Source organism: Pezoporus occidentalis, unplaced genomic scaffold, assembly GCF_034315485.1.
Source record: "Pezoporus occidentalis ecotype Australia unplaced genomic scaffold, CSIRO_AGI_Poc_V1 ctg66, whole genome shotgun sequence".
NCBI classification, from domain to species: Eukaryota; Metazoa; Chordata; class Aves; order Psittaciformes; family Psittacidae; genus Pezoporus; species Pezoporus occidentalis.
Window position 1 is genome coordinate 40785 of NW_026916009.1, and position 12700 is coordinate 53484.

Sequence of the window (12700 nt, forward strand, 5' to 3'; positions counted from 1 at the left end):
ATTTGAACCATAGCTGTGTAGCTTTTCCCTACTTGGAAAGAAATCTCATTCAAGTACTGGGGTAATTTTGACTGAGTGAAATGCATTCAACCCACCACATAGTTGCAAGTTCAGCTATCTGGAGGTCAGTGTGTTAGCACACGAATTTAAAGCATTCTTGCTTTTCTGGACTAAATGGTAATGCATACCAAGTGAGAAGCAGCTTACTGGTTTTGCAAGAGAAATAAACTACTTCCACTCAGTTCACACTGAAGTGTTAGTCACACCACCTACATCCTGTGCCTAAGTTAGACAGTGAGAAAACTGCCCAAAGAGGCAAGCTGGTGCAGGGCAGCTGGTGGCCTGTAAATTCACACTACAGCTTCACACAACAAAATCACCCTGTGCATTTTAACAGCTCCAAACCCTATACTATCACTTGAATGGAAGCGTACTAGATCTGGCTTACCAAAAGGTGTGAGGACTTTAAAAATACATTAATCATTTATGAAATACGTGATTTAACACCTGTGCCACTTAGAAGACACTCAATTCCCCAAACTATGAGATTTTAAAAAAACCTGTCTGCTGTTTGCAGGCTGCAAATAGTTTTAAAATTAAATGCTTACAGGAGAGAGCTGAACAGATTCTGTACTCATTTACACAATGGGGTTGCTTCTGCCAACCATCAATGTATCCAAGAATGAAACCAGGTTCCAAAATCAGAGATGCAGCTAGGTTCACATTTCTTGTCTCTCTGAAATAATTTGGGGATAATAAATGATCTACTGCTGTCTCCCTAAACAATTCTGTGAAATTCTGTCTCTCCAGCAATTCTGTGAAATTCTGGAGACAGCAGGATAACACAAGCTGTTGAATTGTTCCATTTGATTATAATGCTTATAATATTAATCCCATCTGCATATTCCCTGTATTATTTAGCTGTATTTTCAGGTTTTCCCCTCAGAATTAAACTGATTGCTATAGACAAGTTTCGAAAAAGAAAACATAGCAACAAAACAATCCAGTCAATATAAAAAAGAGTAAATTATATGTTTTGAGAAGAATACCTTTCAGTAGTATGGCAAAGAATGTTACACCATTCTATGGCAAAGAATGCTACATCATTATACATTACAGTGTAAACTGTATACTCAGTTTACACACATACAGTTCTTCAGAGCTAACACACCCTAGTGTGATGAGAAGTTTAAAATCTCTACTGCTTTAGAAACATGAAGACAAATAATAAAGGAACTATACATTGTACCTCTTTCAGAATCTTATCAATGGAACCTTCTCTCAGGCCCATGAGCAGACATTATCCCTCTTAAAAAATAGCCAATAGGTTAAACTATTACACCATATGACTTTATACCTGGGCTAACGTTGCAATCTGTGGTTGTGCCTGTACTGTCATCTGTTGGGTTTCTGCCTCTGTAACGGCTGCATCTCCACTCTGCTGGTTCTCTGCTCCAGATTCCATGGTCATTTAGTTACCTACAATCACAATATTGGTTGTAAGTCTGGGTTGGTATGCAAGTCCATTGTTCTTGGTGGATCTAGCAGCAGTCAGTGCAGCTGAATTCCCATTACTACATACTGTTTTCATTTGCTTATTAAAATGTTGCCAAACTATCAGCATTCGGGCAAAATACTTCCATGCCAGGCGTCTGCCTCAGGTTGGCTTTTCTGTGTGTCACGTTTCTGAAGAACGGGCCCAGTCTCTTCCAGTGATGAGAAAAAAATGTGGTTAGCTCATCTTAAAATGCTGCTTGAGCAAATGTACCGTGATGACCTAGCACCTCCGCAATTTGGGATAATGACCACCACTGTCAGGAAGGACACCTCCCTCGGTGCCAAGGGGACAGCCCACTGCTCTCCCACAACTGCAGTCTGCAGATAACCTTTAGCAATTGCTTCTGTGTTGGGTACTTAGTTTTCAGTCTTTTTCTGTGTGAACTAAATATGCAACGTCACCATGCAAATTCTTTCCACAACCAGCCTGTCCAGTTCTACATCACAGCAGCGTAAGTCTTCTCTACTCCGTAGTTTGAAAGTCATCAGACGTAATGATGGAAGCCATTTTTACTTGAACCTTAATGCAAATAAGTATTTTTATAAAGGTACATAGCAGTTTGTCATGACCTAAGTATTGTATAATATATAGCTCCTAACACACTTATATTTCTAAGGAATAACTGAGCAAGCCTAGATCACAACACACCACTCTATAAAAAGAGGTTGCATAACTTCCAGAACCATGCATGTAGGCAGAGTGCAATGAATGTTAAATTCTGCACTGATCTGTGAAAATTACTTTTCAGTTCTTCTTTAAATACTGATTATGAAAATATTTAATATATCTAAAAGAACTTCAAAATACAAGGAAATGCTCCCCAGGGTGATAGCAATATCACTGTATTATGCAGAACTCCAAATACCAGGCATTGAGAATGGATGTTACCTCCACAGCCACAATATTAATTCTGTGTACCACCCTGTGCTGCCGAATCTACTCAGGCCTCTGGCTACCCTAAAGCAGCACACCTATCTTCAGAGCTGGACCAAAACCACAGAGTAGAGCATTTCTGCTTGGGAAAGGGCCTGGAGGCAGAAGATGCTCAGATCAGAAGAAGGGTAGAAAGAAGGAGACGTGTCCTTCTCCTTGCTCAACTTTATTGCCCCCCCCCCATGAAAAAGACTTGTAAGTGTCAATATGGGTGGTGGTACCATGACCACATTCAAAACATTTCATTTTAAACACAGCCAGGGAAACTTTCCATTTCAATGCAAACTATACTTCAGTATTATGGGAAAGAATACTTTTTGGAGATGAGCTGCCCCAAAGCAGTAGAGTCACACTTCGACCCTGAGCATAATATGACCGAATACTCTGTCTTAGAGTAAATGATAGCTTTCAATAAAGATAAAACAGCATTTCACAGTAGCAGTGATTTTATCTTGCATCAAAAGAAAGCAAGTCAATGTACATAAATCAAAATCTGTATTTTCAGTTTTGAAAGAGACTGTAAATAAGCTCATGTGTCAGAACATGGGAATGTTTTAACTACTGAATATTTAGTTACATCATCAGTTTAGAAGCTCTTAGGAAATGAAAAGAAGGAAAAGAATTAAACCTGATCTTCCTTAAAAACAAACAATGACAGAAAACACACAAGGTTTTTTTAAGAAAAACAAACCCAAATTAAATTCTTTTGAGCACCTGGAATACTTTTATGCCATAATTTTTGTCCCACATAAACCATGTATTAGTCTGCCAAATGCTTAGACACAAACAATAGTCTACCTATATGTATATATTTGCCAACTGGCCATGAAATAAGTTAATTGTAAAGTCATCACATTTTAAGTAGTCCAGACATTACATTTTTATTGCCTGTGTCCATGCAAATATAATAACCCCATTGTTCCCTACAGTATTAAGTCTTCTCCATGTTGCATTTCATCTTCCAGAAAGCACAGAAGAAAACCCATGCACTATTACTATTCCTAGTATGTTACAAAACAGTTCTGAAAGACTTCATTAACGTGGTTTTCTACCCCAGCTTCAACACACGAGTTACATTTCTTAGTCCTCCACGTTATATGCCCTTTTTCTTTTTTCTGCATTTTCAGAAGTGTGAACTACAAACCAGAGTACTGTAGATTTCCCTTTGAGTTCTATCATTTTAAAGGAGGCATCTAGTTTTATCGCTTTTTTGTGAGTATCAGCTTGTTTGTCCAATGTAAGCAAACCAGCAACTTTTCCCCCGTTCCTATGCATGTACCATGGTGACTCCAGCCAAAAGACTGCCTCATCGGAACCATTTCAGGAGCAGATCTTTTGCCTAAGCAACATCTCCCAGCCAAGAATCTGAAAATAACTTTAAAAAAAGCAATTTCCCTGCAACAAAAAATGCCTTGCAAAACCAGTAATGCTTTTGCTTGCTGACAGAAATCGTAACTCCAGTATGGAGTTAATTTCTATACAAATGGATTAGAAACAGATGAAATGTGCAAGTGAGAAGTCTCTTGAATCAGGTATTTAGCAATGTTCACAAAGGTAGATATTGCCAAATTCCTGCTGATAAATGCAATGTTTTCCTAGGAAGAATTTCCAATCCTCTTATTCACTATTCAGCAAAGGACCTCTGGTTTTACAAGCTTAGTTTCCACACTTGCATCATCTTTTGCATAGGTAATCAGTAAAAGCATTAACTATTTGAGGTGCTCCCTCCTCTACACCACCACCATTTCAGAAATCACATTCTTATTGCGACTTGCAAGCACCTGAAAGGAACCTCCTCATAACGTACAGTAAGCACTGAGCAATGCGGGAAGCTGCCTGCAAGATTTACATCTTGACACATGCAGTTTAAGCGAGTTTCCCACATGACTTGTGGTTTTTGGACAAGCTTCTAGTCTTGTGTTATTTTCAGGTTCTAAGTACTTTTGAATTTGGTTCAATTTACACTGCACTTGCACATTACAGTATTTGTATTTGAACATCTTCACTACTACCTTTTACAGTAATTTGTGATAAAAGGAATTGTGTTTTTGAGCATCACAACATATCCCACATTCAGTGATTACTACATTGGCTGATGTTTGTGTTAACAGTACAGTATGATTAAGACTGCAAAGATACAAAAGACCAGACATCCAGAACATAAATACTTATTAAGTTGCGTGTACAGAGAAGACCATGATGGCTGAAATTAAGGTAGTCAATTCCTATTAGTTCTTGCAATTTACAGTGTAACAGATGAAATTATGTTTGGTTTGAAACCTTAAGCTCCCTACACATACAAATGAACACCAATCTTTACACCTCATTTCTAATCTCTTGCACATCCCTCGTCTACACAAGCTTTACTGACCAGTAGTACCCTGGTGTCCTACTCCTGTGGATGCTCAGGCACAGCCTATCTTTTTGCTCTTCCTGCCCTGTTTGCAGCAGCCCAGCCTGCTCCCAGGAACTGACTTCCCTGGCAGCCACCACACCAGCACTTCTCTACTGGAGGCGGGGTTCTGAAAGTGTCCTGGTGGGGAGCAAGTGTCCAGGGCAGATAAGGCAGATGAGAGCAGAGGAAGGAATCTTCTCATTCCCATCTACTTCCAAGCTACTTTACACCTTGTCAGGAGAGGGCTCACCCCCCCACACCCTCCCTTGGAGAAGGAGTTAGTAATTGCTGTAGTTCTTCTTGAACCAAGTGTTCCAACTGAATATAACTGAAAAAACAGTTAGCTATTAACAACCAGAGCTGGAAAAACAAGAGTCTGCTTGCCTAGAACACCCCAGCTATGAACTCTGAACACAGCTTAAGAAAGCTGATGAGATTACCTAGTTTGAGAAGTTTAACTCTTGCTTTTATGTAATACACAATTTTATTAGATCAAAAGAGCTAGTATTAAACTTACTAATACTTTCTTAATAACATACTTACTAATGATCTGGCATTCCAGAGGTGAAGAGCCAAAGAGTGAAACATTCAGCTGACACCCAGTAATTTGTTTTAGCCAAATGAGGACAGGGAGAAAGATGTTCAGAAGGTAACTAAATGTATTAACTGAATTAACACCATGACAGCAGCAGACGGATGCTATTAAACACAAACAGTTGCAGAGTGCAGGGAAACAGAACTATACACACTGCAGAAAAATCCAAATAAACCTGTTTTCCTAATGGCAAAAACCTGGGAAAGGGGCCTGGACACTACTGCGGATAGTTCACTATGGATTTCTGCTTAGCACGCAGACAACATCTGTGACAAGAAAAGCTAAAGTGATAGCAACAGTAGTAGGAAACACTGTGATCTTTGAAAATAACATTTGTAGAGATTGTGCTCTATACATCAGCTGGATTACAGTGCAGAGGTTGGGTTCTGTGGAATTTGGGTGCTTAGAGAAAGCAAGCGTTTGGGGCAGTGAAAAACTGCTGTAAGAAGAAACTGGATAAAACTGTGCTACTCACTCTAGAAAGCAGAGAAATGCTTCCAATACTAAAAACTAAAAGTAAGTAAGCTAGAAACATTCACTGCCTGATGATAAGAGCAGCGAAGCTGAAAGGTGAAAATTTAAAAGTATAAAAATTTATATTTAACAAGATATATGTAAGAAAAAAATATGAAAATTGATACTTTATGTATGGCACAAATAAAGCACTGCTGCTGCTAAGCAATTTATCAGAATTCAAACAGGGGCTAGACATGCACATGGATAACAATATCCAAGAATATCCAGAATTAATACGGTTATTTCACCAAAAGAATTTCAGAACTCAGAGGAAGATCACAAGTCAGGATTTAAATCAATCTCTAGTTATTAAAAAATCCAATCAAGTTTTTAATGAGATGGGAAGATTATGTCACATGTAATTCTTTCCAGTTCCAATAGTCTTTTCAGTACCTTAAGAGACAGGATGTTGAACCTAGAGATCTTCAGTACCTTAGAGCCAGGATGTTGAACTAGGTGTGCTACAGATAATGGTAACTCCTGTAAAGACTGTTGGTTGAGCATCAATGCTGTGTATCTGGACTATCAGCATTGCCTCCCCTCCCACCTGCTCACAGAGTCAAGACATCATTCAGTCTTCCCACAGGTTTCATATCATCTTCACTCTTCAGTACCCACCCATTGATATATCCGTGGCCTCCCTGATATTTCCAGCTTTCTTACTACTTCCTTCTCCTAAATATCCCCATGAACTCCAGCATCTCTCCAGAATGTTAGGCTCTGCTCCTTGGTTTCTCATTGCTCATAGGTTTCCTGCTTTGCAAAAAAAGGCTGCTTTTCATATCCCAGGATGGACTGGAGAAAAAAGGTGGAGGCCCTTTCCCAGACACCACTAAATCCAAGAACCAAAATACCTCACTGTGGCTGTTGCAGCAGATGAAACTTTCCGTCCACTTTCATACCTGGAGGTCCAGAATGCCCCAAAGCTTTCCATGCTTTTCAGTTCTACAGTTGCCACAATAACACATTTTACTTCTCCTTGGAAGCCTTTCTTTTCTGTCTTCAGTAACATCGTGGTAACAATTCACTGTTATCAGTTAATGCTTATGTTGACAGTTACTGGCCATACAGTAAAAATAAGTACACCTTGAGGCAACACGGGCTGCTTTACACCTCAGATATACTGTCATAGCCCACTCAGAAGCAAGCACAGGTTTACCAATTGACATACTTTAAAGCTTCCTTCTCCTCTGCAGCCAGATGATGACTTCTGCTTTTATTTTATCACACACCCAGATTTTGAAGGACATCACAGCCTCCAGAAACAGTGAGGAGCAGAGATCCAACAAACCTGTGATCATTTTGAACCTGCCTTGTGCCCCATCCATTGGACATTCCCTCAGCCATCACCTGCAGAGGTCACCTCTACTGCCACACTAGGCTCCTGATCCAGTTCAATACCCAGCCTCCCAGCAAGGCAGTAAAAGACTGGGGCAGTGAGAGGGCTGAGGAAAGGGGAACTGAGGCAATGCCTGTTTCTCAAGCACTGTACTCAGATTTATTCATAGCAGGAGTGCCAGTACAATTGTTCAGGAAGCAAATACACCTCCACTGTCCAAAGCTCCAGGAACTCGCTCTGTATTTACTATATGTGGCTTTATAAAGTTACAATCCATCATGAAAGCACTGAAGAGGTCATAAAAAACCCCTCTTTTAAGGTATTATTTGTTTTCATCTTCCCAGTGTAAGTACTAAGCACATTCACATGAAATCTGTAAACACTTTTACTGTCACCTTGCAGTGCAGCAGCCCTTTCAGCTACGCCTCAACAGCCGCTTTATAAACTTCATTCAGAGGCTACAGACTGAAAACATTCAGAGAAAAGTGATTTTATTTACAGCTACCACATGGGACTTCAAATAAGCAGTAATAAATGTTCAACAGGACAGGCCCATAATTATCTCCCTCTGTCACTAATGACTACAGTGGGTTGGCACAGGGACTGCAGTTCACACCAGAGCTTCTCTGTCACCACAGTCTGGCACTGCCCCTGCTGCTACCCCTGGGTCTGTGCTCCTGCCCTCTCCTCAGGGTAACAGGACTGTGCACCATAATGTGAACACAACCTATGTCTGTTGCTCTGTCTTAAACCCACCTTTTCCTACTTCTCTGACCACCACACAGCTGTTCGATGACCATGACAGATTGTGGGTGAAGACAGTGCAAGGGCCATGGAAACTGGGTAGAACTGGAATAAAAGAATGGCCTCAAGAACTAAGTCCACTGAAAATGCCGAAAATGTTTTCACGGCAGGGGTTGGAACTTGATGATCTCAAGATCCTTTCCAACCCTAACTATTCTGTCATTCTGTGATTCAGATGACTTGCATGCACACAGAGAAATCTGCTAGGCAAACTGAAGAATAGAAAGCTGGGAAAATTCCTCTTGTCACTGAAGTTAAAATATCTGATCGTCAACTTACAAGCAAAATTTAATCCTACTGTATCGGGATCTTGCACAAAGCAGAATCAGACCATCAGCTGAAGGTAATACTTGTAGTCCCACTTGTGTCTCCATCAGCATGACACTCAGAGAAGTGTCTGAAAACTCTCATGCTGTATCAGACAATGCAAGAGAGGCGAGCAACGTAGTATTTTCATATAGATCACAGAAGGAATGCAACCAGGAGCCTTGATTATGTGTAACAAACCCTTCTGGCTCATGACCTTTCCAATCAAATTTCGAGTAGCTACACCTCTGAAGTTGGTGAAAATGTCTTATATTTCACTGCTTTAAATATATAAATGATGACATGACAGGCATTGCATACTCAATTTCCTTTCAACTGAAGAAAAAGCAGCGGCAGATTTTAAAACAAGGTCAGGAGACCAAAAATCACAACCACAGCTGCAAGCACCCAAATGAGCGATCATGTAATGCTTTCTCTTAGCATAACACAAGAAAGCTGACATTTAGCAGGCAGATGGGGAACCAGTATGCACAGGTAACGTGTCTGAGTCAAAGTTGCTTAAACACTCTTCAATGCTGAGTTTTCCTGGTTTGACTCCACGCTGTTGGCACTGTAGCAGTACCTAGTGTTTCTGTCTTCAAGCTTTTTAAAAGGAAAAAAGATTCTGATAGCAATTAACTGCAGTTTATTTCTTCTATCACAGATTCTATGAACAAATACAAGAGCATCCAGCAAGCACTTGGCACATGCACGAAATGAAGTTTAATCTATACTGCCTTTTCTTGATCAATAGAGAATCAAGGGACCTGAATAAGTTACAACCTTTGCCTTTGAACTGGGCACTGAAAGTAAGGGTGAACCTTCCTACAAAGCTTAAAAATAAAAACCCCTACATATTTTCATTCTACTGATAATATATGTATTAAGAAAAAACACCAGCCAAACAAGCAAAACAAAAACCCACCACCACCAAAATAACACAAATCCCAAAACCTTTTTCCTAATCTTATCTAATAGCTGGAACAGTTCATATGTGAATATACCAGTTCTGCAAAGAGCCGGGTAGATGAGCCTGAGGGGAAAGAACAGAGCAAGCACTTCCTAAGGCATTAACAATGAAAGGCAAACAAATGCCTCTTCACTGCCTTATCCCCTTTGCATTTAGAAATTCCCCTAATATACTGTCAGACTTCACTTACACAAATCAAAATGTCAAAACAAATCCCAGAAGGGTGATAAAGTCATTGGGTAACTATTATTATTACTGAAAACATAATCCATAAATACATTCTGTTTATAAATGCTCTGTCCTCATAATGCACTTAGGGCATTAAGACTAATTCATATGCTTTATGTCTGTGATCCTTAACTTGTAAAAGAACTGTCATAACCACTTATAAACACCTTTACTATGTGTAGTAAAAAAAAGAAAAAAAAGAAAGCCAAGCAACAAAAAAAGCCCTGAAATATGTCAGCAAACTGAATTTTAGACAAAGCAGAGATTTTTAAGGATGTCCTGTGCAGTATATACAATCATCTGTTCACAGAGCCCTCATAAGAACTTGCTTATTTCTAAGAATTCAGCACATTTTATAGTTCTTCCACATTTGTTGCCAGTGTCATATTTATGAGGTGCACTTACATATAAACTGACCACACTTTACTACAGCTTGCCATCTGTTCTCTGACATTATTTTTAGAACATAAAGCACCTAATTTTCAACTTATGCTGATTTCTTGCAATTGCTACTAAGTGTAGAAAGTAGCTTTCCTTTCACAAAAAGAAAACCATGTGAAATTGTCAAAATACACGCCTCTTTTGCCCATGTGTCTGCTGGAAGTACTGTGGCTCACTCCGCAATGTGTAGCTGCTGGTTACTTAATAAAAATTATCCTAGCAGTATCATTTTATACCCAGACATCTTTAGCATGACATAAAATAAGGGCATCAAATCATTTTTTTATGACTGCATCTGGTAGCTAATGCTCCCTCTGAATACATCCTGAACTCCGGGAACAAGCTCTTTGCAATCAGTACAGCAAATTAATAATCAGCATAGCTCTTCATGATGAGGTTTAATTTCTGTCCCTAGTCAAATTCTCATCTACCTTTGACTGAAACAGCAGTGGGTGGAGAACTGAGGAAAAAATGACTCCATGAGATATGAAGCTGATCTCTCAGTGCAATTGATTGCAGTGACACGAAGCCAGCCAAGTCCTGTATTTGCACTTGTAACTTCAGTGCTGAACCGTGACCACACACTAATCTTATGGCAATTTTTAACAGAAAAAGATACAATTACATCTGCACTATGACTAGTGAGGTTACCTTTGTGTGTGTGTGCCTCTACAGAAGGAAGCCCCTGCGATGCTACCAGATACTGCACCAATAGTGCTTGCTTCTGCAGGTACCTCACATGGTGAGGTGAGGATGGCACCTGCTCAGTCCATGGTGGAGACTTGCTGGAATGAACCAGCACCCATCTAACAGCCACGGGGTGTATTAATGCAGCCTGAACCCAAGCAATCTCAAGTACAGCAATCGGTACAATAAACTAACATGTCTGTTCTGCTAACAAGGCCCTGTGCCCAAGCTGGTACACCCTACCTCTTAGTACAGGTTGTTAGCTTGGGCTCAGCGCCACACAAAAGCACCTACATGACCTCTGAGTAAGGAGGTAGGTTGTACATGGCTGGCACAATGAGCAGTTCATAAACAGTGCTCTGGTACCACCCAGCTATTGAGATATGCCAAATAAATAATTTATTGGATTGTGCTGGTCAACATACAGAACATTCTGGGCCACCTCTTTTCATAGCTAACATTGGCGCGTGAAGGTGTTCCAGCAGAAGAGCTAAGACAGTCCAGAGTGATGGAAATGAGAGTTAATTCTGCAAGTGGACAGAGACCTTCTTCCCCAGTGACAGGGAGAAAATGGGAGCTGTTAGAAAAGAGGACTGTGTCCCTACTAACAATGAAAGGAGTATTCAGAGCAGAAAATGATGCCCAGTTAGCAAGGTTAAGATCCACCTAAGGTGGATGTGTTGCTTTTCTCCACTGGGTAGACCCGTCAGAACTTGAGATTTCCACTTGACCTGCCAGAATCATTCGGATGGATCATATTTGTTTTCCTCCATATGCATTTCTGTGTCTTATGGCCTTTTACGGTCCCTTCATTCATTCTGGCAGAGTAAGAACCACCTAAATACTGCATGAAATACGTTTTGATACCATTTTGACATGTTGTAAGGACCTCTGTCCACATGCCAAGAAGCCTTTAAAAATCCCAGGTCAGAAGCATCAGTGGAAGGAACTGCTGCAATCCCAAATCTGTGACAGAGCACTGCCCTATAGAGACTCTATACGCATTTGCATTAAATAAACCATTCTCTCTGACACAAGGAAACTGTTCAAACAAGTTCTTAGCAAACAACTACAGGAGCAAAGACTAACTGCTCAACAGAGCTACTCTTCCAGAGAGAGTGAAGTAGGACTGTGACGTTGTTAAGACAAGGGTATTTCCTAACTGTGCCTCCTGCACAGGCTTTTCTCTCCATGTGTTACAGAGATTCACAGTCTTGATCACTGGGTCCATGACAAATGCTTAAGTGAACAAAGCTAAAGCTACTTTGAAATCATACATTAGAAAATCCAACTCTTTTCTGGTGCTCAGAGCAGATGAGGAACAACTCGTTAAATAACAGAAATAAAACCCAGAGCATTACAGACTCACATGATTCTGGTTAACCTGAGTGCTCCAAGCCCAAGGGCCAAGAACACAACACACAGTAATCTCACGCCTGTCACAGAGAATCACCTCCATACTGGCATTTCCTCAGTTGTAGTAATTTAAATTACATACCAGGTAGGATTTAATGGAAGCCTATGCAGGAATGTGATAAAGACAAATAACCGTATAAGCATGTTTATTATTACCTGAAATCTTCCTTTTCCAAAGTAACTTGTTTCCAGAGTCTCTGTTAATTTTACAGTGTGAAAATATTAACAGACACATCACATTTACTGGAATAGTGTACTGTAAGATTGGACTGAAGGTTCTGATTCTGATTGAAGATGACATTCTAATGTAATATGAATGTAAATTTACATTCTGAAACTTAAATCTTCTGGAAAGACCCAGAATTCAGGAGACTTTCCCATTAATAAAGCAAATGTTTCCTTTCCCATCCTATAACGAGGGAGAGCAACTGTCAGTATTTGAAGTTCTTCCGTTCAGTCTAAAACATTAAATTATGTACCTGAATTTCAACATCCATTGTTTAGTTCATGAA

The 12700-nt window shown here is 40.0% G+C and overlaps 1 protein-coding gene across 2 annotated transcripts in view; it reads right to left on the reverse strand.

Annotated features, from left to right (window-relative positions):
• CREB1 (cAMP responsive element binding protein 1) overlaps positions 1–12700 on the reverse strand; it is a 36887-nt gene that overhangs the window by 16177 nt on the left and 8010 nt on the right. The window contains exon 2 of one of the 2 annotated variants that reach the window (XM_062640620.1): positions 1358–1479. The exons of the other annotated variant lie outside the window; for it this stretch is intronic. Within the exon in view, the coding sequence (XP_062496604.1) occupies positions 1358–1471 (114 nt within the window). The 5' untranslated portion in view covers positions 1472–1479. The remainder of the gene's footprint in view (positions 1–1357; positions 1480–12700) is intronic. 2 annotated transcript variants of the gene reach the window in all.